The sequence below is a fragment of the Neoarius graeffei genome, chromosome 4, assembly GCF_027579695.1.
Source record: "Neoarius graeffei isolate fNeoGra1 chromosome 4, fNeoGra1.pri, whole genome shotgun sequence".
Classification (NCBI taxonomy): Eukaryota; Metazoa; Chordata; class Actinopteri; order Siluriformes; family Ariidae; genus Neoarius; species Neoarius graeffei.
Genome location: NC_083572.1, coordinates 108,478,954 through 108,503,502, shown reverse-complemented (window position 1 = coordinate 108,503,502; position 24,549 = coordinate 108,478,954). Strand labels below are relative to the sequence as shown.

Genomic DNA, 24,549 nt, shown 5'->3' with positions numbered 1-24,549 from the left:
CGAATTTGCTAAAAATAAAAAATGCTCCGTTTCTCCAAATCCAGTGAATGTTGATAAAATAAAACAGTTATGCCACTCAATCTCAGTGCTACATGCCTCATCAGCTGTCAGCTCATGTACGACTCCATTTCATGATATATATAAAATTGTATCTTTTAGTCGAGCGGTTTTCCAGGAAATAAAGTCTGTCACAGAAAACTGCTCACACACACACAGAGTAATGGCAATGAGTAAGAGACTCATGGAGAAACTCATCCATGCAACATGTTTGTAGATCAGAAATATGTTGGAGGAGAAAGTGAAGAGAAGTAGGAAGTGATCGCTGTAGATGGAGACGTTTGAAATTGCCCTTCTCTCAGAAAGAAGAATGTCAAGGTCAAAAATGCCACACCCCTGTCCCACCGTACCGGCTGCTCCTTTTACACAGATCTCCATTCCGGCTCTGTTTCTACCAGTCGTTCAGCTCAGAAGCGGAACACCTCCCCCCCCTTCCCCCCCAGGGGCTCACAGTGTGTGTGGTGATGCAGTGGTGTGGATTTTGGAATCTCATCTCATCTCATTATCTCTAGCCGCTTTATCCTGTTCTACAGGGTCGCAGGCAAGCTGGAGCCTATCCCAGCTGACTACGGGCGAAAGGCGGGGTACACCCTGGACAAGTCGCCAGGTCATCACAGGGCTGACACATAGACACAGACAACCATTCACACTCACATTCACACCTACGCTCAATTTAGAGTCACCAGTTAACCTAACCTGCATGTCTTTGGACTGTGGGGGAAACCGGAGCACCCGGAGGAAACCCACGCAGACACGGGGAGAACATGCAAACTCCGCACAGAAAGGCCCTCGCCGGCCACGGGGCTCGAACCCGGACCTTCTTGCTGTGAGGCGACAGCGCTAACCACTACACCACCGTGCCGCCCGGATTTTGGAATGTCTTTGTTTATTATTATTTTAATTTTGATCCTTTTTTTTTTTACCTTTTTAAATTTGTATTTTGTTTGGCTTTTTTTCAGACCTATTTCAGTCTTTTTAATTAGTTTTTAATTAATTTTGTTGCCAGTTCAGTCCTGATTTCCCCCGACATGCTATGAAAAATTTCCACCATATAAACGCTTATTTATTTATCCATCTGTCTATCAGTCACTCACATTTTTGCAATTTTTTAAAAATATTCGCTTATTTCCGATTTTTGTTTTGCCATGTTGTTGGCTATTTATTTATTGCATTTTGCCATTTATTTTTTATTTTCACTTTTTATACTCTTTTTATTTATTTATTGCATTTTTGCTCTTTATTTTTTACTCTCTGACATTTTTGCTATTTTTCATATTCACTTTTTTTACTCATTTTTATTTATTAATTTATTCCATTTTTCCTATTTATTTTTATATTCACTTTTTATCCTTATTTATTTATTTATTTACATATTGCTTGCATTTCTAGTATTTTCTTTCTTTCTTTCTAACATTTTTGCTCTTTTATACCCATTTTTTGATTGGTTGATTAATCGATCAATCACATCTTTTGGCTCAGGGTGTTCGGTGTGCCCGGTGTCGCCTAATGGTTAAGATCAGTGTATGTTTTGTGGCGAGTGTAAGCGGGGACTCGGGCGAGACGAACTCCAACAGCAGCGTAACTGAAAGGGAGAGCCAGAAGGGAACAGACATGAGGGAGCCCTGGGACAGAAAGCAGCAGCCGCTCCTGAAACGTCTCAGGAGGATAAAGTGTCTCTTAAAAATGAATGAATGAATCCATCCAGCACATCTTTTGACTCTCTGGAGCACTTTTGTTCAAAGTTTTTTTTTTTGGTTTACTTTTTGTGCCTTCATTAACATTTCAGTCGTCACTTAAAATATTTAAAATATGTCACTTAAAAGGGTCTTAAAAGGTTGATTAAGACACATAATATGGAGTAAAATGTTTTAGTTTTGGGAGCAGATGGAATAATATTTGAGCAGTATGTATCAGCATTGGCAATATGACCGTATCATATCAGTGTGATTATAAATCATGTCGTCAGACACTATTTTGATACAAGAAGGTCCTGGGTTCGAGCCCCGTGGCCGGCGAGGGCCTTTCTGTGTGGAGTTTGCATGTTCTCCCCGTGTCCGCGTGGGTTTCCTCCGGGTGCTCCGGTTTCCCCCACAGTCCAAAGACATGCAGGTTAGGTTAACTGGTGACTCTAAATTGACCGTAGGTGTGAATGTGAGTGTGAATGGTTGTCTGTGTCTATGTGTCAGCCCTGTGATGACCTGGCGACTTGTCCAGGGTGTACCCCGCCTTTCGCCCGTAGTCAGCTGGGATAGGCTCCAGCTTGCCTGCGACCCTGTAGAAGGATAAAGCGGCTAGAGATAATGAGATGAGATGAGATGAGATGAGATATCTTGTATCATAGAAACATGAAATTATATTTTTGTCGTCGTCACTTTACCTGACTTCCTGTCACTCGATACGGACAGAATTCATGATGGCTGCTTGTTTTAGTAAACATTTATTCTGTAGCTTTACACAAACACAAAAAGAAGTGGGTTTTGATGTGTGTGTGTGTGTGTGTGTGAGAGAGAGAGATATGGAATCAATTTTGTGCGAAAATGTTCATACAATACTTCTGAAATATAAAAAAAAAATCGACAAATTTAAAAAAAAAAGTCAATTTTTTTAGACTGGCAAACAAATTATTCGTGTAATCGTGCAAAATATCAGTCTATTACTCTTCAGAAACCTTTTATTTTTGTTCCACGTCTTTCTCAGTTTTGTTTGACGTAATTTATTTTGGTTGCGATTCCAGCTTTCTCGTTTGCGCTCCCTGACTTTTTGCTTGCAGTTTTGGCACAAACTTCCCGTGTGGGCGGGCTGTCCAGGAATGCATTCCCATTGGCTAACTTGTGTTTGACTGACAGCTACGCTCAGCCATTCCCTACTCGGATTCTGGCAGACTGTTTGACGAGTGACCGATCCATTGACGGTAAACAAGGATCGAGTGGACTTCAGTGGCGACTGTGATACTGAATTAATTCAACAAAGTGTAAATGCGGGACAAATGTGTTGCAGTAGTGCACATTATGCAGGCGTTTCGTGGCAAGTCAAATGTTAGCCTTAGCTCCACTAGCCAATATAATAGCTGTCTTGCTAACGTTAAACACGCCTGCATAATGTGCACTACTGCAACACATACAGCACATTTATCCCGTACTTACACTTTGTTGAATTAATTCAGTATCATAGTCGCCACTGAAGTCCACTCCATCCTTGTTTACCGTCAATGGATCGGTCACTCGTCAAACAGTCTGCCAGAATCCGAGTAGGGAATGGCTGAGTGTAGCTGTCAGTCAAACACAAGTTAGCCAATGGGAGTGCATTCCTGGACAGCCCGCCCACACGGGACGTTTGTGCCAAAACTGCAAGCAAAAAGTCAGGGAGCGCAAACGAGAAAGCTGGAATCGCAACCAAAATAAATTACGTCAGACAAAACCGAGAAAGACGCGGAACAAAAATAAAAGGTTTCTGAAGAGTAATAGACTGATATTTTGCACGATTACACGAATAATTTGTTTGCCAGTCTAAAAAATATTGACTACTTTTTTTGTATTTTGATTTGTCGTTTTTGTTTGATATTTCCAAAGTATTGTATGAACATTTTGGCACAAAATTGATTCCATAGTGAGAGACGTCCATACTGTATTTTCTAAAGTTTAACAGTGTGTTTTTGGGCTTTCAGGTGCTACCTGTTGGACGGGATCTCCAAAGGGGCGTGGTTAAACCGTTCCAGTATAATATTCGCAGGGAATGATAAGTGGTCAGTGGATCCTCGTGTATCCATCGTATCAAACATGGGCGACAAACACGAGTACAGTCTACAGATACAGAAAGTGGACGTAACGGACGAAGGCTTCTACACCTGCTCGATACAGAGCGAACGCAATCCACGGCCAAAACTCATCCAGTTAATCGTCAAAGGTAAGACTCCTGCTTCTCTGGATTTAAAATCCGTAAACAGTTTGTACCTGGCTGTAATAACGCACTGTAGTAACTTATCCCAGACGAGTAGTCTGTCACAACCTGGCTCAAAGGAAGGACAACATCTGAAGACCACACGTGGCTTTTTCAAGTAAAAATAAATTTATCTAAGAAAACTAAATTAACCCTCTGGGGTCTGAGGGTATTTTCTGGCACGCTAAAGATTTTGCCGTGCTCTGATTTTCTTGTCAATTTCAACAAATCCTCGCGGTATTTTCTAAAGGGGTGTTCACACGGCACATATTTGCATCGATGCTGCACCGATGTATTTTGTTGCGATATATCTTACACCGGTGTAAATTTTGTGGAGCGTTCACACGTCACAAACCTGCTTACTAGAGAGAAGCGTGTTAGCACCGGTGCAGCCCCACTTGCGTTCACACGGCAGTTTTTGCGACCGTGCTATACGATAGTAATAATGCGGAAATGAAATATGCGCATGCGTGAAAATGTACTTCCTTTTCCCGGTTGTCATGGCATCACCAAGCGCCGGGAAAACAACGTGGACGAAGACACCAGTGTTGCCGGATACTGCTGACGTTTTCCAGCCCAAAATATGTTCAAATCCGCTAAAATGCACTTAAAACCGCCCAATCTGGCAACACTGGAAGACACGCAGTTCTGTTGTTGTTGATATTTGCCATTTTGGAAGCGCAAAATACCAGGATGCAAATTATGCAATGCCTGTATGTAATCAACTCTCGTCACGCGTAGCGAGTCTACCCCTGTAGCGTTCAGACGTCCCATTTTATATCGGTGCTGCCCCGCAAACTAGCATTTACTCCGGAGTGAATTTCTTAAACCACCTCCCGAGCAGGGTTAGATTTGCACCGGTTTAAGCTTAAGTTAAGGTTGTGTGTCCTGATTGGACTTAAAAAAAAAAAAAAAAAACAGATAAATGAAGATGTCGTAAAAAGCAGGTTTAGAACTGTGTTGGAATGTGTGAAAAAAACATGATCTTACCGATTGTGTCGAACCGTTTTGGTCACTTGAGGTGATTCTGTTCAGTCTGAGGAATGGATCAAACACACAAACTTAAATCTGCTCCAGTGATTTGGACAATTAACTGGCCATCAAAAAAAAAATGTACTGTATGTCCTAATGTTCTGGGATAAAGGGTTGGCAGTGGGAGGGGAATGCAATGAGAAGGGTAAAAATTTCCATTCCATTCAATGAGAAGAGTGAAAACCCCTCCCACTGCCGACTCTTTATCCCATCAGGTCAAGTCCCAATGGGTAAGGTCATGTTTTTTCACACATTCCAACACTGTTCTAAAACTGATTTTACAGCAGCTTCATTTATCTGGGATTTGACTTTATTTTGGGATTTGACTCGATTCAGTGTGTCTTGAAATTAACTCTCGTCCTGTTTTACTCAGTTCAGAGCCACAATCAACTCTGTTACACAATTACTCTGTAATTTTGCTTCCAATCCAACTCCAAATTTTACTCTCTAAACTCAAAATAGAGCAAAGTTAACTATTTTTGAGGAAAATACTTTTAAGTCTGGAAAAATTGCTCAGTCATTTTTCCTGTGTACATACATGTCAACCCCTTTGGGCGTCCACCTGTAGTATCAGAGGAAGAAATCCATAAAATCCTTATAGCCTTCGAATCGCACCAAACTTAATAAATAAATAAATAAGTAAATATAACTTGCCTGAGAACTTCGTCCAGCATGTCGAAAATCGCCTCGCCCGTGCCGATATTGCACACGGGCATGTCTATGATGCTTGACTCCGCCCCTCTGTTTATGTCGAAGATCCGCACCAAAACGGCCAGTCGCTTGTCCGTCTTTTTGTCATTGGATTCGTCGATCATCAAGGAAAATGGCGACGTCCGGCAGTGCTGGATGATCGGTAGTGTAGCTTCGGGGGCCGAGCTCTTTTTGATTATTTGCGTTGTTTTGGTGCGCCTACAGCTGATAGATTTCGCAATCGTACTGTCCGTGCAAATTCGCGGCAACAGTTCTGTCAGGTGGTCCGCAACGGCGAGCCGCAAATTGTGCTGAGCAATAAAATTACAGATCGTACGGTAACTTCTGCTCTTATTACACTTGTTGGTTGATCATCGGTCTTAGGCTTTGCAAACATCGTCATTTGCGGCCGATTCTGTTTCTGGTGCAGATTTCGCTGATGTAGTTTGGACCTCACGTCGTAAACTCCAGACGCCGCAACTTTTATATCTCGCACACAAACTGTGCAGTGCGCGTACTCCTCATTTTTCGCCTGAACAATGACACCATTAAATGTCTCCTTCCATTCAGGAAGATACCGCCCGCCGTATCTCATTTTCTTTCTCGGTGTTCCCATTCTTTCACTCAGCAGACGCTATTCAAAATCTCTCAGGTGTAAACAATGAGAAAATCGTTCGAACAATGACCGTTTGGCGCGTTTAAATGCAGATCGTGCGCATGACCGGAACGAGCGAAGTCTTGCAGTCGCAATACTGCACGAGGCTTGAGGAATAAACATCCGGTTTCACATAGTCTGGGTTATCTGCCCCTGCATACACGCTGTTCTTTGTCTATAAATCGAGCTTTTGTATGTTTTTGCGACGATCAGCTGACGATGTTCAAGTAAGATACACAAAATAAATTTAGGTCAGAAAATACTGAAAATCCGTAAGACTTTGTTTATATGCCCGTACGCCCTTGAAATGAGCTAAAATCCGTATAATTTCCGGACAATCCGTATAGGTTGACACGTATGTGTGTATGAACTACAGCGCACACATATCAACCGATCTGCTCATCAGAAATAGGAGAAATATTTACACTTACTCGAGCTGATCTTCAGCTGGATCGAGTCGAAGTTTAAAAAAAAAAAGGCACCGTTCATCATCAGTGCCTCAGTTCTCAAGATTGAATTGAATTGCTGTCCTGAGTCATGAATTGAATCGCTGTCCTGAATCATCCAGATCTGCTCATCAGAAATAGAAGAAATATTTATGCTTACTCGAGTTGGTCTTTAGCAGGATCGAGTCGAAGTTCAAAATGACACCGCTCATCATCAGTGTTGCAGTTCTCAAGATCCGGTGAACTGCTGAAATTGAAACGCTGTCCTGAATCCTCCGAAGCGTCGTCTCGCAAATCCACGTGCCGTCTCGCAATAAGTTTTGCCACCAAACAGGTAGCCTAAACTACGGCTGACATATTTTATCCTGTTTACGGTGGGCGTTCCTACCGCGAAAGACTGAACGTGATTACCATGCTGTTACCATGGGAACAGTCTTTTATGAACGTGTACGGTAAGTGTGCGCTCAGCGCTCCGACTCCGGTGCGACTGAGGAAGGGGACAAGTTTTATGTTTCATCTAATTTAGGTCATTTAGAAACTATAATATTATTTGGCAGTGGGCACATAGGAAAGTGTAAAGTATAACGTTTCTGTCAATATGTTTGTCAGGCTTGTATGATAAAAACCGGTGAAGATGTTTATCTAAATGGGCGGCACGGTGGTGTAGTGGTTAGCGCTGTCGCCTCACAGCAAGAAGGTCCGGGTTCGAGCCCCGTGGCCGGCGAGGGCCTTTCTGTGCAGAATGGTTGTTTGTCTCTATGTGTCAGCCCTGTGATGACCTGGCGACTTGTCCAGGGTGTACCCCGCCTTTCGCCCGTAGTCAGCTGGGATAGGATCCAGCTCGCCTGCGACCCTGTAGAACAGGATAAAGCGGCTACAGATAATGAGATGAGATGAGATGTTTATCTAAATACCTACTCATTCTAAACCTGCCGAGCTTCACCGGAGAAGCTCTCGACCCCAGAGGGTTAATGTGCAGTCAGTAAATCGGTAACGTGTGTTGTGGATGAATGTGCGAATATGTATAAGAGGAAGTAAACCAAATAAGAGAGAGAGAGAGAGAGACTGACTGCTATATATCTCTCAACCATCAGGAGATTGGTCTTGAGGCCTAGAGACGGTCACGATTTTATGATTTTACATTCATGATTGAAACTCTTATATACTGCATGTGTATTGCTGATAAATTGACTTGGACGTAGACCATAACTCATATTTCAGCCATCAATTTGGAAAGTAGAGAGAATCTCAGGCTTAATGTCAGAATTTCTTTTCATAACTATAAAGATCTTGGATGGATGGATGGATGGATGGATGGAAACTGTAGGAACTGTATTCAGAAAGGAAAATGACTTCACGTTGCTTGGAAGCACATTTAATTAGATTTCTTGTCTCGGAGCTTGTACGGTGCTAGTAATTTAACTTAAGAGGTAAAAATCTAGACAGGTTCACGCCAACGTACCCTGTAGAAAGAGTAATCCGTGTGACAGTGTTAGTATTAGTGGAAGTGTAATTTAATTTTGATACCCCGTAATCATGCTATTAAACTGTAACTCGGGTTAGACCGATTGCTCCATAAGCTTCATATCGTATCTGATCTACTGCAGTCCGAGTCGTGTTTCTCAGCCCTGACTCCATCCATCACTTTCTACCTGAGCAATTTCCTGTCCGCTGCCTCCAGCTGACATGTTTTACACCGCGTTCTTTATCTAGAGATGACATTCACTGTACTTTTCCTTGCTTTTAGCCATAGCTGAAAATTAAACCGCAGAACATTGAGATTTACGACGTGGCAGCTGTTCCATCAGCGAACGGACTGAGTGGAGATTAGAACAGATGTCAGGAAGTAAAAATAATTGATTAATAAGATAAATATTCTTTTCTGTTTAGGTAGAAATTGTTTGATGAAACGCACTTAATATACAGGCTGTTTTAAGAGGCCAGAGTGCAAAGCGTTTGCGCAGGCCGATTTTCCAGTGGTGAAATTATCTAAATGATCAAAAACAATGCCTGATTAGTACGCTACTCACCTTTAATTAGTCTCAGCTTTTCTTCTGCTACCACTGAAATCAATCACCGCCTTCAAATAATTATAGATGAAGTCAGATATTTAGTTTTCTTATCCTCCGCTGGCCCAAAGGCCCAAAGGGGGATTATGTCATTGCGATGTCCGTCCATCCTGGGAAGGGTACTCACCTTCTGACATCAACTCCTCCCACAATATTTGGATGAATTTCTCGAAGCTTGGCGAAAGGCCTTGTTATATGACGGTAATACGCAGATTGCGATTTAATTTCGTTTGTGAAAATTTTACCAGAATTTTAACCCTTGATGAAATAACTTGGACAATTTCATGAGGGTGTCCCGTACGTTCTTCTGAAATCAACTCCTCTCACAACTTGCGGAGGAACTTCACCAAACTTGACAGGATTCTTTGTTATACAGTGGTGCTTGAAAGTTTGTGAACCCTTTAGAATTTTCTATATTTCTGCATAAATATGACCTAAAACATCATCAGATTTTCACAAGTCTTAAAAGTAGATAAAGAGAACCCAGTTAAACAAATGAGACCAAAATATTATACTTGGTCATTTACTTTTTGAGGAAAATGATCCAATATTACATATCTGTGAGTGGCAAAAGTATGTGAACCCCTAGGATTAGCAGCTAATTTAAAGGTGAAATTAGAGTCAGGTGTTTTCAATCAATGGGATGACAATCAGGTGTGAGTGGGCACCCTGTTTTATTTAAAGAACAGGGATCTATCAAAGTCTGATCTTCACAACACATGTTTGTGGAAGTGTATCATGCCACGAACAAAGGAGATTTCTGAGGACCTCAGAAAAAGCGTTGCTGATGCTCATCAGGCTGGAAAAGGTTACAAAACCATCTCTAAAGAGTTTGGACTCCACCAATCCACAGTCAGACAGATTGTGTACAAATGGAGGAAATTCAAGACTATTGTTACCCTCCCCAGGAGTGGTCGACCAACAAAGATCACTCCAAGAGCAAGGCGTGTAATAGTCTGCGAGGTCACAAAGGACCCCAAGGTAACTTCTAAGCAACTGAAGGCCTCTCTCACATCGGCTAATGTTAATGTTCATGAGTCCACCATCAGGAGAACACTGAACAACAATGGTGTGCATGGCAGGATTGCAAGGAGAAAGCCACTGCTCTCCAAAAAGAACATTGCTGCTCGTCTGTAGTTTGCGAAAGATCATGTGGACAAGCCAGAAGGCTATTGGAAAAATGTTTTGTGGACAGATGAGACCAAAATAGAACTTTTTGGTTTAACTGAGAAGTGTTATGTTTGGAGAAAGGAAAACACTGCATTCCAGCATAAGAACCTTATCCCTTCTGTGAAACATGGTGGTGGTAGTATCATGGTTTGGGCCTGTTTTGCTGCATCTCGGCCAGGACGGCTTGCCATCATTGATGGAACAATGAATTCTGAATTATACCAGCGAATTCTAAAGGAAAATATCAGGACATCTGTCCATGAACTGAATCTCAAGAGAAGGTGGGTCATGCAGCAAGACAACGACCCTAAGCACACAAGTCGTTCTACCAAAGAATGGTTAAAGAAGAATAAAGTTAATGTTTTGGAATGGCCAAGTCAAAGTCCTGACCTTAATCCAATCGAAATGTTGTGGAAGGACCTGAAGCGAGCAGTTCATGTGAGGAAACCCACCAACATCCCAGAGTTGAAGCTGTTCTGTATGGAGGAATGGGCTAAAATTCCTCCAAGCCGGTGTGCAGGACTGATCAACAGTTACCGCAAACGTTTAGTTGCAGTTATTGCTGCACAAGGGGGTCACACCAGATACTGAAAGCAAAGGGTCACATACTTTTGCCACTCACAGATATGTAATATTGGATCTTTTTCCTCAATAAATAAATGCCAAAGTATAATATTTTTGTCTCATTTGTTTAACTGGGTTCTCTTTATCTACTTTTAGGACTTGTGTGAAAATCTGATCATGTTTTAGGTCATATTTATGCAGAAATATAGAAAATTCTAAAGGGTTCACAAACTTTCAAGCACCACTGTATGTCGGTAATACATACATTATTATAATTTCATTCAATTCAGTTGCATTTTACCAGCGTTATGGCCTGGTTGCCAGCGGGGGATATCGTGCTCTCAGAGCACTCTTGTTTAAGTCATGAGTTGAAAATAAATGCTGTAGAGTTCACTTATGCACTTTGTCATCTATAAAGAAATGTCATTTATAAAGAGAGAACACGGTGACAGAAATGTGATGGAAAGCGCATCGTGTCCCGGAGAAACTGCTGATAAATATTGTTCAAAATGCGATCATGGCACCCGTTTATCACTTCGTTTGTCACGAGGTGACAGGAAAAGAAAATATAAATTAAATAAAATCACAGAAATAAAATAAAATTAATTTAATAGTAAAGTAATAAACAACTATATTGATGAGTGTGATGTGATCGCACATTTCAGGTCGAGACCAGACAATAGTGGAAGAAGTGGTGCAGAGCGGGAGATCTCTCGCTTTAGGGAACATTTAGAAAATCCTCCCGACCTCCCGCCGACAACATAAAAATCTCCCGCCTGCCCTTACTACACATGATTAGTTAAAAAAATATAACTTGATACGTTTATGTTGACAAAAATGAATAGTTGACGTTCCGCTTTTCGTGTGTCTGACATTGTATAGTTGGACTCAAGTGTGTATCCCGCGGTATAGACCCTTTTCAGTCACGTGACCTTCGTAAACGCGACCACCATTTTGGACATGTAGTGGACTTCGGCTCGAATTGGTTTGAATGCGAGGAAGGCGACAAACGGAGAACATACAAGAAAAAGGAGCGAGATGCAGAAAACACCTTCGCTATCCAGCGACGTAGGGCGTTTACAGGGCGAGCAGAGGGAGAAATAACAACAGTAACGACACATTAGCAACGCCGTACAGAAATAACGGTTTATGGCACAGACCCTTTCGGTTCTCGCTCATCTAGCTGCTACAATGACTGCTTAGACTGCAACAATAATACCTAACACACATTTAAGTATCCGTCGTAAAGACGTGAAACTCGTCGAGTGACGAGTGTGTTCATTGATAAGCTAACACAATCTAAAAGTAGACATACCATCACACTGCCCTGGCGCTGTGTACAGTTTACCTTCTATGGTTTGTGCACTCGCTATTTGCCATTACTTTCTCCAACCGTTGTTACAGATTACAGGGAACGGCCTGGATTTAAGAGACAAATACATGTTCCTCTTGTTTTGAACACTTATTTGTAGGCAGTGCTTAATTTGTAAAGTGGAAGGTCCCGGAGCGCAGAGGATGAGCGGCTCCGGTGCGGAAAAAAAGAGGGGGGGAGGGGGCGCGGCGCTGCGCTTCTGGGCATGTTTTGTAATAACACCGCAAATTAAGTTCATCTGCAGATATTTTGTGGATGTCGTTTCATGAGAGAAATCACCAACAAGACAGATATCAAAATCAGACATTAACACTAAATAAACTTGCATTTTTTATTTAATTATTTGTTTTTGTTTTTTTGTTACATAGTCAAAAGAGGTGTCGGATCACCGGATCCAGTGTAAATAGCTGCCGGAGCCAACGCCCGAGGTTCCGGAGCGCGCTCCGGCTTGCTCCCCCTCAAATTAAGCGCTGTTTGAGTAGGACACTGCCTCTGATCTGTCCTACAGTCTACCAACAGCAAAGGAACACAACGCTAGCTAATGTCGTTAGCTAATAGCTACTACAGAAGAACAAAGAGGTTACAATGGGTTATTTTAGCCTATTTGGTTACACACTCGCCGCCACAGAATGTTAACAGCAATGTAATGCCTTTTCTGGCTAATTTTATTCGTCTTACCTCCAACAAAGTGGTCACTGCACAAGCGCTGGTATGCCGAGGGCTGCCAATCTTTCCTGTTAATGGCCGCTATCCATCTTCTCCGTCGGTCAGCATCTACCGGGATCCGATAAAATGATAACCCTTGCCTTGTTTGTTGATGGTTACTACATCCAGGTGCACAACAATATAGTGGCATGATGGAAGTCTTGCTGAAAATAAACACTTTCTTTGCTGCTGTTCCTCAATGCTGGCTGTGGTAAACTACTAGTAGTACATGTCCAAAATGGCGGCCGCGTTTGTCGTGACGTCACGTGAAAAGGGTCCATATGCCGATTCCCCGGTCGGTACTCCGATCAGCGTAACGGGGGGATTGGAGTGAATGCCGGAGGCATGTGCACACAGATCAAGCGCGCATATGAATCGAACTGAATTCGGTACGCCACAGGGTCACACTGAGCCACCCGATGTCTTAGCAGTTACCGATAAAGCATACAGATGGCGCTATTAATGATACGCGTGAGAGAACGAGAAAACCCGCGACACTCAACCATTTTGTTTGTTTTTTTGCATCTGCATTTCGTCTGCATTTATCGCCTGCTCGTCTTTAACTTTATGTTCTCTTGAATGAGATCAGGGTTGTTTTACAATCAGGGTACGCAAGCTAAAAATCACATTTAACACGTATTATCTTCAATATCAAAAGGCTTGACTAAATAAACTTGGTTGTTTATTGTAGCCCTGTGATTGCTCTATTTACCATGCAAAATTAATTTGGTGATAACGTTATTTTTGGTGAATGTATGGCAATATATGTCATATTTAGCAAAATTACTCGTGTCATTTAGAAAAAGTGCTTTTTTGACCACAGGTAGCTCCAAAAGGGATGCACTTACATCATTCTTTATACCATAAAACACATATTTGGTTCCATATCATTGGAAACATAGTTAAGTTTTAATGTTGAATGCCAGTAAGTTTTCAGACTATTTTGATCAAATTAGTATGGAATTGTGTCAAAAAATGTCCTCTCCGAGACAGCTAATTTTTCAATATAAAATAACATATCTAAAATGATTGTTTTCATCCTAAAATGTGGTCAAGATATTGGGACATAAATATTAGAGACAACTAACACAAAGCTTACAGCCTTATATTTAAAAGCACTATGGAAGTAGCGGATTCTGAATTGTCCAAAAAAAAAAGTCCTCTCCGAGAATCACTTCATTTGTTTCTCGCAGCCCTGCTTAAAGCTACACTTAGGGCCCGTTTACACGAGGACGCTGTCGGGTAAAAACGACTAAATATTTTATCAGAAGTGCCTTTCGTTTACACGAGGACGGCGTTTCCGAGGCTGAAAAACGGATAAAATTGAAAACGCCTTCCAAAGTGGATAAGTTTAAAAACGGCCCCCGTTGCGTATCCGTCTAAACTACCCAATACGCGAAACTCTGCTCGGATCTGCTCACGTCGGGTACGCGTTTACGTCATACATGTGTCATATACTGCACATGCCAGCCCGGGAAGTAAGAAAGTAAGTAAAAAAGTAAGAGCATGTCTGATTACATCGATCTAACGGACCTTCAAGCTGCTCTGTGTTTTAATGCAGTAGATGTGTTTTCCTGCTCACCCGCCCAGCTGGAGCTCCTCAGTTTGGTGTCGCCAAGTTACACACACACGCACGCGCGCGCGCGCCGCCTATTCAAGCCGCTCGTGAAACCATAAACCCGAGACTGAAAACAAAACCAGCAGCCGAACGGGTTTATTTTGCTGAGATGGACACTGCCTTTTCTCTTCTTCACCGAAACAAGAGAGAGTGTTACTTAATAAAGGCAGATTAAAAGAGTTTCGGTTTGCTCCTGCTCCTCCCTCGAGCACTACAGTACCTCAGCCGGACCGGTGTTCTGTAAAGTTATCCTAGCAAGTTCTCATACAGACCGTTTTATTATTCAAAACAAGTCATTACAAATTATTTGACTCGGCCAAAGACCCGACCAATACGCACAAAACATAAAAATCGGCAAATGCGTGAAATTCTCACCGATTTTCTATCAGCCCAGCTGATCGGTGGGACAAAACCACTGTTGAATTTTCCTACCCTCCTGGATTTCACGCATGCGTAGTAGGCTTGGTAGGATAACTTGACAGAACAGCGGCGCAGATGTGCAGATCAGACAAGACGGAAGACGTTGCGCATGCGTGCAGACATAGCGGAGACATTTATGCGTCACCGTATAGACGCAGATTTCCTCCTTGAAAACGGTCGTGTAGACGCGGAAAAAAGTGAGAACGAAAACGGACTTTTGCGTTTTTGTTTTATACCGTCCCCGTGTAAAGTGGGCCTTAATCTTCTTTATCTTATAGCAGATTACACAAAACTACCATACACACACGTCAAAAAATTACCTGAAATCTGTTCTTTAACTTGTCCTTCACTTAAAAACTGGTACAAGAACCAGTTTGAATCAATTTGAATTTTGGACCCCTGTGACACAAACTTTGTCCCCTGATTGTAAAACAACCCATAATGAAACGAAGTTCCGTTGGTGGAAATGGCAAAAGCCAAACTATGAAGAAAAAAATATCAGAAAATCACCAAGATAAAGTTGGGATCGCCCGTCGCGATGGTCGCCAGGGACGAATGGCGGACTATTTTGGACAGCAGCAAGACGACCCTATATCTGACAGGGTTAGATCACCAGACCAGACGTTAGATTCTGACCAACTTGTCTGACTTTTTTTGTCTGACTTTTACTAACTTAGACTTAGAAATAGAATATTATTCGAAGAGCTTTATCATCAGAGGGTCTACCATTGGCAATTTATAATAGTTATTATTGACATTAACATTGACTTTAGGCATATTAATGTTTGGTCTGTAGTCACTGGATTTATCCAGATCTGTTACTATTAATAAGATTTAATTGACACGAAATGTGGCGAATCATTCATATCATTTTATATATATATATATATATATATATATATATATATATATATATATATATATATATACACACACACACACACACACACACACATAATAATCAAGAATAAATCGAAGATTTCTTGATAATATCAGATATATAGTGCAGTAAAAATGGACTGCTTGTTTAGAAAATGATTGTGAAAATGTAATCAGCGTCTCAGACACTTTTCAAAATAGGCAGTTTAACAATAACCTAGCTCGTAAATGAACCAGTTGCTGTTTATAAGAATTTGTATGTGAAGATGTAGTAGGGAAAGGAATACATAATAATAAATGTGATTTCTTAAATAATTCAAATTTTTCTAGTTTTGCTTTATCATTTCTCACAGCACTACTTGGATATATAGGCTCTAATCAGTTAATGGTTTTATAGATGGTTTACAGGTATGTATAGAATATCATACCGTAGTATGAAATTCCATACAAACCTGCACGACATAGAGCTACTTTTTCATGAAAATACAGATAAGAATTAAGGCTTATAGTGGCTTCTGGAAACTACTCAGAAAGCACTAAAATGCACCTGAGAGCATCTATTTTCAAAAAATTTTCCGGGGGGTGGGGGGCATACCCCCGGACCTCCCCAGCTGAGCTTCGAGCCTACGGCGCTCAAACTTTTCTCCCTCCAAGCTACTCGCGGAGAGGGAGAAGCTCCCTCTTTGCAATTTCCCAAGTTGGAGCCTCTGGTGATGGCACAATTTTACTTTAATTATTTAACCAGAAAATACCTTTATTACATTCACTTTCTCATACACTCCCATACACACTCCCATACACACTCCCATACACACTCCCATTCACTTTCTCATACACTCCCATACACACTCCCATACACACTCCCATTCACTTTCTCATACACTCCCATACACACTCCCATTCACTTTCTCATACACTCCCATACACACACTCATACACTCCCATACACACTCCCATACACACTCCCATTCACTTTCTCATACACTCCCATACACACTCCCATACACTCCCATACACACTCCCATACACACTCCCATTCACTTTCTCATACACTCCCATACACACTCCCATACACACTCCCATTCACTTTCTCATACACTCCCATACACACTCCCATTCACTTTCTCATACACTCCCATACACTCCCATACACACTCCCATTCACTTTCTCATACACTCCCATACACACTCCCATACACACTCCCATTCACTTTCTCATACACTCCCATACACTCCCATACACACTCCCATTCACTTTCTCATACACTCCCATACACTCCCATACACACTCCCATTCACTTTCTCATACACTCCCATACACACTCCCATACAAACTCCCATTCACTTTCTCATACACTCCCATACACACACTCATACACTCCCATACACACTCCCATACACTCCCATTCACTTTCTCATACACTCCCATACACACTCCCGTACACACTCCCATTCACTTTCTCATACACACACTCATTCACTTTCTCATACACTCCCATACACACACTCATACACTCCCATACACACTCCCATACACACTCACATTCACTTTCTCATACACTCCCATTCACTTTCTCATACACTCCCATACACACTCCCATACAAACTCCCATTCACTTTCTCATACACTCCCATACACACACTCATACACTCCCATACACACTCCCATACACTCCCATTCACTTTCTCATACACTCCCATACACACTCCCATACACACTCCCATTCACTTTCTCATACACACACTCATTCACTTTCTCATACACTCCCATACACACACTCATACACTCCCATACACACTCCCATACACACTCACATTCACTTTCTCATACACTCCCATTCACTTTCTCATACACTCCCATACACACTCCCATACACACTCTCATATACTCCCATACACACTCCCATTCACTTTCTCATACACTCCCATACACACTCCCATTCACTCTCTCATACACTCCCATCCACTCTCTCATACATTCCCATACACACTCCCATCCACTCCCATACACACTCCCATTCACTCCCATACACACTCCCATTCACTCTCTCATACACTCCCATACACACTCCCATACACACTCCCATACACACACTCATACACTCCCATACACACTCCCATACACACATTCACTTTCTCATACACTCCCATTCACTTTCTCATACACTCCCATACACACTCCCATACACACACTCATACACTCCCATACACACTCTCATATACTCCCATACACACTCCCATTCACTTTCTCATACACTCCCATACACACTCCCATTCACTCTCTCATACACACTCATACACTCTCTCATACACTCCCATACACACTCCCATATACACCCCAATTCACTCTCTCATACAGTCCCATTCACTTTCTCATACACTCCCATTCACTTTCTCATACACTCCCATACACACTCCCATACACACTCTCATATACTCCCATACACACTCCCATTCACTTTCTCATACACTCCCATTCACTCTCTCATACACTCCCATCCACTCTCTCATACATTCCCATACACACTCCCATCCACTCCCATACACACTCCCATACACACTCCCATTCACTCTCTCATACACTCTCATACACTCCCATACACACTCCCATACACTCCCATACACACTCCCATACACACACTCATACACTCCCATACACACTCCCATACACACATTCACTTTCTCATACACTCCCATTCACTTTCTCATACACTCCCATACACACTCCCATACACACACTCATACACTCCCATACACACTCTCATATACTCCCATACACACTCCCATTCACTTTCTCATACACTCCCATACACACTCCCATTCACTCTCTCATACACTCCCATCCACTCTCTCATACATTCCCATACACACTCCCATCCGCTCCCATACACCCCCCATTCACTCCCATACACACTCCGATTCACTCTCTCATACACACTCATACACTCTCTCATACACTCCCATACACACTCCCATACACACCCCAATTCACTCTCTCATACAGTCCCATACACACACTCATTCACTTTCTCATACACTCCCATACACTCTCTCATACACTCCCATTCACTCTCTCATACACTCCCATACACACACTCATACACTCCCAAACACACTCCCATTCACTCTCTCATACACTCCCAAACACACTCACATTCACTCTCTCATACACACTCCCATTCACTCTCTCATACACTCCTATACACACTCACATTCACTCTCTCATACACACTCACATTCACTCTCTCATACACACTCCCATTCACTCTCTCATACACTCCCATTCACTCTCTCGTACACTCCCATACACACTCATACACTCTCTCATACACCCTCCCATTCAGTCTCATACACTCCCATACACACTCCCATTCACTCTCTCATACACTCCCATACACACACTCATTCATTCTCTCATACACTCCCATACACACACTCATTCACTCTCTCATACACTCCCATACACACTCTTATTCACTCTCTCATACACTCCCATACACACTCTTATTCACCCTCATACATTCCCATACACACTCTCATTCACTCTCTCATACACTCCTATTCACTCCACTATTCACTGTTGCATACACTCCTATTCACTCTCCCATACACTCTCTCATACACATTCCCATTCACTCTCTCATAAAAACTCCCATTCACTCTCTCATTCACACTCCCATTCACTCTCTCATATACATTCCCATTCACTCTCCAATACACTCCTATTCACTCTCTCATACACTCCTATTCACTCCCCCATTCACTCTCTCATACACTCATTCACTCTCTCATACACTCCTATTCACTCTCTCATACACTCCTATTCACTCCCCCATTCACACTCATACACTCATTCACTCTCTCAAATACTTTCTCATACACTCCTATTCACTCTCTCATACACTCCTATTCACTCCCCCATTCACTCTCTCATACACTCCTATTCACTCTCTCATACACTCTCTCATACACTCCTATTCACTCCCCCATTCACTCTCTCATACACTCCTATTCACTCTCTCATACACTCCTATTCACTCCCCCATTCACTCTCTCATACACTCATATTCACCCTCTCATACACTCATATTCACTCTCTCATACACTCTCTCATACACTCCTATTCACTCTCCCATACACTTTCTCATACACTCCTATTCACTCTCCCATACACACACTCATACACTCCTATTCACTCTCCCATACACTCTCTCATACACTCCTACAGTATTCACTCTCCCATACACTCTCTCATACACTCCTATTCACTCTCCCATACACTCTCTCGTACACTCCTATTCACTCTCCCATACACTCTTGTACACTCCTATTCACTCTCCCATACACTCTCTCATACACTCCTATTCACTCTCCCATACACTCTCTCATACACTCATATTCACCCTCTCATACACTCATATTCACTCTCTCATACACTCTTGTACACTCCTATTCACTCTCCCATACACTCTCTCATACACTCCTATTCACTCTCCCATTCACTCTCATACACTCCTATTCACTCTCCCATACACACACTCATACACTCCTATTCACTCTCCCATACACTCTCTCATACACTCCTATTCACTCTCCCATACACTCTCTCATACACTCCTATTCACTCTCCCATACACTCTCTCGTACACTCCTATTCACTCTCCCATACACTCTCTCGTACACTCCTATTCACTCTCCCATACACTCTTGTACACTCCTATTCACTCTCCCATACACTCTCTCATACACTCCTATTCACTCTCCCATACACTCTTGTACACTCCTATTCACTCTCCCATACACTCTCTCATACACTCCTATTCACTCTCCCATTCACTCGCTCGTACACTCCTATTCACTCTCCCATTCACTCTCATACACTCCTATTCACTCTCCCATACACTCTCTCATACACTCCTATTCACTCTCCCATACACTCTCTCATACACTCCTATTCACTCTCCCATTCACTCTCTCATACACTCCTATTCACTCTCCCATTCACACACTCATACACTCCTATTCCCTCTCCCATTCACTCTCTCATACAGTCCTATTCACTCTCTCATACACTCTCTCATACACTCCTATTCACTCTCCCATTCACTCTCTCATACACTCTCTCATACACTCCTATTCACTCTCCCATTCACACTCTCATACACTCATATTCACTCTCTCATACACTCTCTCATACACTCCTATTCACTCTCTCCCATTCACTCTCTCATACACTCATATTCACTCTCCCATTCACACTCTCATACACTCATATTCACTCTCCCATTCACTCTCTCATACACTCATATTCACTCTCTCATACACTCTCTCATACACTCATATTCACTCTCCCATTCACACTCTCATACACTCATATTCACTCTCCCATTCACTCTCTCATACACTCATATTCACTCTCTCATACACTCTCTCATACACTCCTATTCACTCTCCCATACACTCTCCTATTCACTGCTGCATAAATTGTCTTACACTCCCATTTGCTCTCCTATTCACTCTCCTATACACTCTCATTCACTCCCAGAGACACACAATTTTCAGTCGTGGCCCAACATTACATGCTAAAAGCCTGTTGTCCCATGAGTGTTAATCTTTCCTCTCATTAAAACACATCGTACGGCCAGAGAGAATATCGGCGGTATGTCAAGGGCTTCAAAAAACATTCTCCCACAGGCTGCTCTGCCCACAGAAGACAGTGTGATATGTTTACTGAACGATCAGCGCGACTGTGCAGGGAGATATTTCATCATCTGATGAGATAAAAATACAGAATTTGACTAAGAGTGATGAACAATACTGGATAGACATGTTTTTATTCCCATGTTGTCTTAAAGCAATCACCTCTGATCTGTAGCGTGTGTGTGTGTGTGTGTGTGTGTGTGTGTGTGTGTGTGATTGTCTTTGACAAGCATTTTTGCAAGTTTTAGTGCATCAAGATAAGAAGTTGTGAATTAACTTCTAAATGATGCAATTATAAAACACATCACGAAACTCATCCTTTTAAACCTGCTCTCCAAATCGCCAGGAAAAGAAAAACGGCTCTGTATCGCATTATAACAAGATAAAGAGTCGATTGTTTTAACTAGAAAAGCTCCTTGTTGTAATGTGATAAGTTTGTATGTCGTAATAACATGAAAAACATCTTGTTGTAGCAATAAACTTTTCACATTATAACATGATACTGATCCGTTTATCTTTTTTTGGCGTGACAGCAGTACGCTTCCATCGTGTCGAGGCGGTGGTGTGGTGTGGAAGAAAGCATGCCTTATGCCCATCTTGGAAAAACAAACCATGTAAAATGGCATGAATGATAAATGCCGGTAAAGGTGATGGGCCAGACGTCAACAGCGCACATTTCCAGCACGCAGTTTTCAGTTTTTTTTTTTTTTTCCCTGTGTTTCATTGTGGACGCATGTGGGTGGGTGGGGACCTTTGGGAAACTTTTGGTCAAAACAAAAGCAGTGTTTACAATAATTAGTTAGCGTTGAACTTAAAGACTCCTCCTTTGAACTTTTGAGAAGTTCCAGTTCAGAAGGTTCTGAAGGTTTTGTGGCACGGGCGATTGCTCTAAGACAACGAGGGAGGCTCAGCCTCCTCTAAAAATGCCCTTATAACTTTAATGTGTGCGTGAGTTTTTCCCCCTCGTGACAGCGCGATGCAGCGCAGCCTCAGTGCTCTTCAATGGCATTTGGGAGCTCTGCGCGTTTCAATCTCAAAATGCAAGACGGTTATTGGACAAATACTGTGAAAACGCCCGCCCATGGAGTCTCACAGACTCCCAGCCTCAGTGGACTTCAATGGCATTTGGGAGCTCTGCGCGTTTCAATCTCAAAATGCAAGACGGTTATTGGACAAATACTGCGAAAACGCCCGCCCACGGACTCCCAGCCTCACATGGGCGGGACATGGCAAAGCTTTCCGCGAGGAGACTGGTGATTGGTGAAAGCGGCCGGATATTTTCTTTGATTGACAGCTCGTTTCAACTATAGACAGGCAGCAGTGAATCTCAGTTCAGTCCCATGCGGATTCGCAAGTGCTGTGGTGTATTGTAAGAGATCAGCTTACATTTCGATTTCATTCATTACATACGGTTTCTACCAGCTTTTTTAGTTTGTATATATTTTCATTGTAAATAAAGTGTAAATATAGTGTTGTCAAGTTTGCTATCTTAGTTCCAGAAATTTCGTTTATTTGAGTGACTGAACTTGAACTTGAGGGGGCTAGTCAGCTAGCAAGAAAGCTGCGCACGGATGCCAAGCATTGCTGATTTAATTTTGACGAAGCCATTTGCCAGTCTTCCTTTCGAGGAAAAAATTAAAATTAAAGAGCAGGGTAGACCAACGCCTCAAATTGACTTGGTGAAAAAGGTAGGGAATAATACTCGTTCCTTTCAGCTCTCCTGGTACGAGAAAGTGAATTGGCTAACAGCAAGTGACCCACATCAACAACAGTAAATAGGCTACTTTAGTAATATGTCATGGATGGACCAAAAATATAGAATCTATTTAAAATGTTTATGCTGAGTATATTATATTGGAATATATATTTCTCTGGATATGAATTAAACACAGCTACAATTTGGAAAACATTTTTAAACAAAAACACAGCCGAGAACATTTCACACTACAGACCTGGATTAAAAGTGAAGGGTTATCAAAGTTGTCAATAAAACATTTCTCAGTCAAAATAAGTAAAATATAGGGAAAGTGTCATTGAATGAAATGTGTGGCACCCAGCTCTATGTTTGGCTCCCCAAGGTCCGTGCTTGTGCCTGTTCCAGAACACTCTGCTGTTACTGCTGAGGTTCCTGACAAAGAGCTGCTTTCAATAATGATCAATTTTTAAACAACATGCCACAATTTTAAAATATAAAATGTTAAAATATACCCCTCCCCCCCAACACCACCATCATGTATATTGGACAGTAGGCTAATGGGCCAAAAGAACCTGTTATTTCACAGTTTGTGACCCTGCCAACAATCAGCCAGATCAGAGGCAAGAGTATGGGCAAAATTGATGTGTTTTTTTTTCTTTTAAAATCTGGAAATATCGTAACCGACCAGCCTCCCCTGTTTGAAAGACTACCAGCCGCCACTGTTTTGTGGGCACCTTCAGAGTCACATGACTACACGGGCACACTGGTCATTTTGGCACAAAAAAAAAATCTCACCAAATAAAAAAGCAAATTCAAGTATGTTTGTCATTATTAAACAAATATAAGTTTACTCAGCCTGTTAATTTTGCTTCTTTCGAGTAATCATGTGCCAGTTGGAATGAGTAAATAAATACAGTGGCCTCCACAATTATTGGCACCCCTTGTAAAGATTAGTAAAAAGGGTTTAAAAAAAATCCACCTTTTGGTGAAGTCGCTTCATCTCACACTGGGGGGGGAAGGAAAAATATGCATCTCTCATCCAGAAATATATTTTCAACAAAAACATTGGAAGTGACATCATCGATTTCCTCACAAGTGAAAATATTGAAAAATGTTACTTGATGTCCCAGATGTAGTTTGTATGAAAAATTTGAGTGGTATATTTCCCAGTAAAACACTCGTGTCCTACATAATATATAGAGGATATTACAACCCCGACTCCAAAAAAGTTGGGACAAAGTACAAATTGTAAATAAAAATGGAATGCAATGATTTGGAAGTTTCAAAATTCCATATTTTATTCAGAATAGAACATAGATGACATATCAAATGTTTAAACTGAGAAAATGTATCATTTAAAGAGAAAAATTAGGTGATTTTAAATATCATAACAACACATCTCAAAAAAGTTGGGACAAGGCCATGTTTCCCACTGTGAGACATCCCCTTTTCTCTTTACAACAGTCTGTAAACGTCTGGGGACTGAGGAGACAAGTTGCTCAAGTTTAGGGATAGGAATGTTAACCCATTCTTGTCTAAT

At 41.8% G+C, this 24,549-nt stretch overlaps 1 protein-coding gene across 1 annotated transcript in view; it reads left to right on the top strand.

The window, feature by feature from the left end:
• negr1 (neuronal growth regulator 1) overlaps positions 1–24,549 on the top strand; it is a 625,326-nt gene that overhangs the window by 207,702 nt on the left and 393,075 nt on the right. Inside the window, exon 2 of the mRNA XM_060920136.1 lies at positions 3,722–3,960. Within this exon, the coding sequence (XP_060776119.1) occupies positions 3,722–3,960 (239 nt within the window). The remainder of the gene's footprint in view (positions 1–3,721; positions 3,961–24,549) is intronic.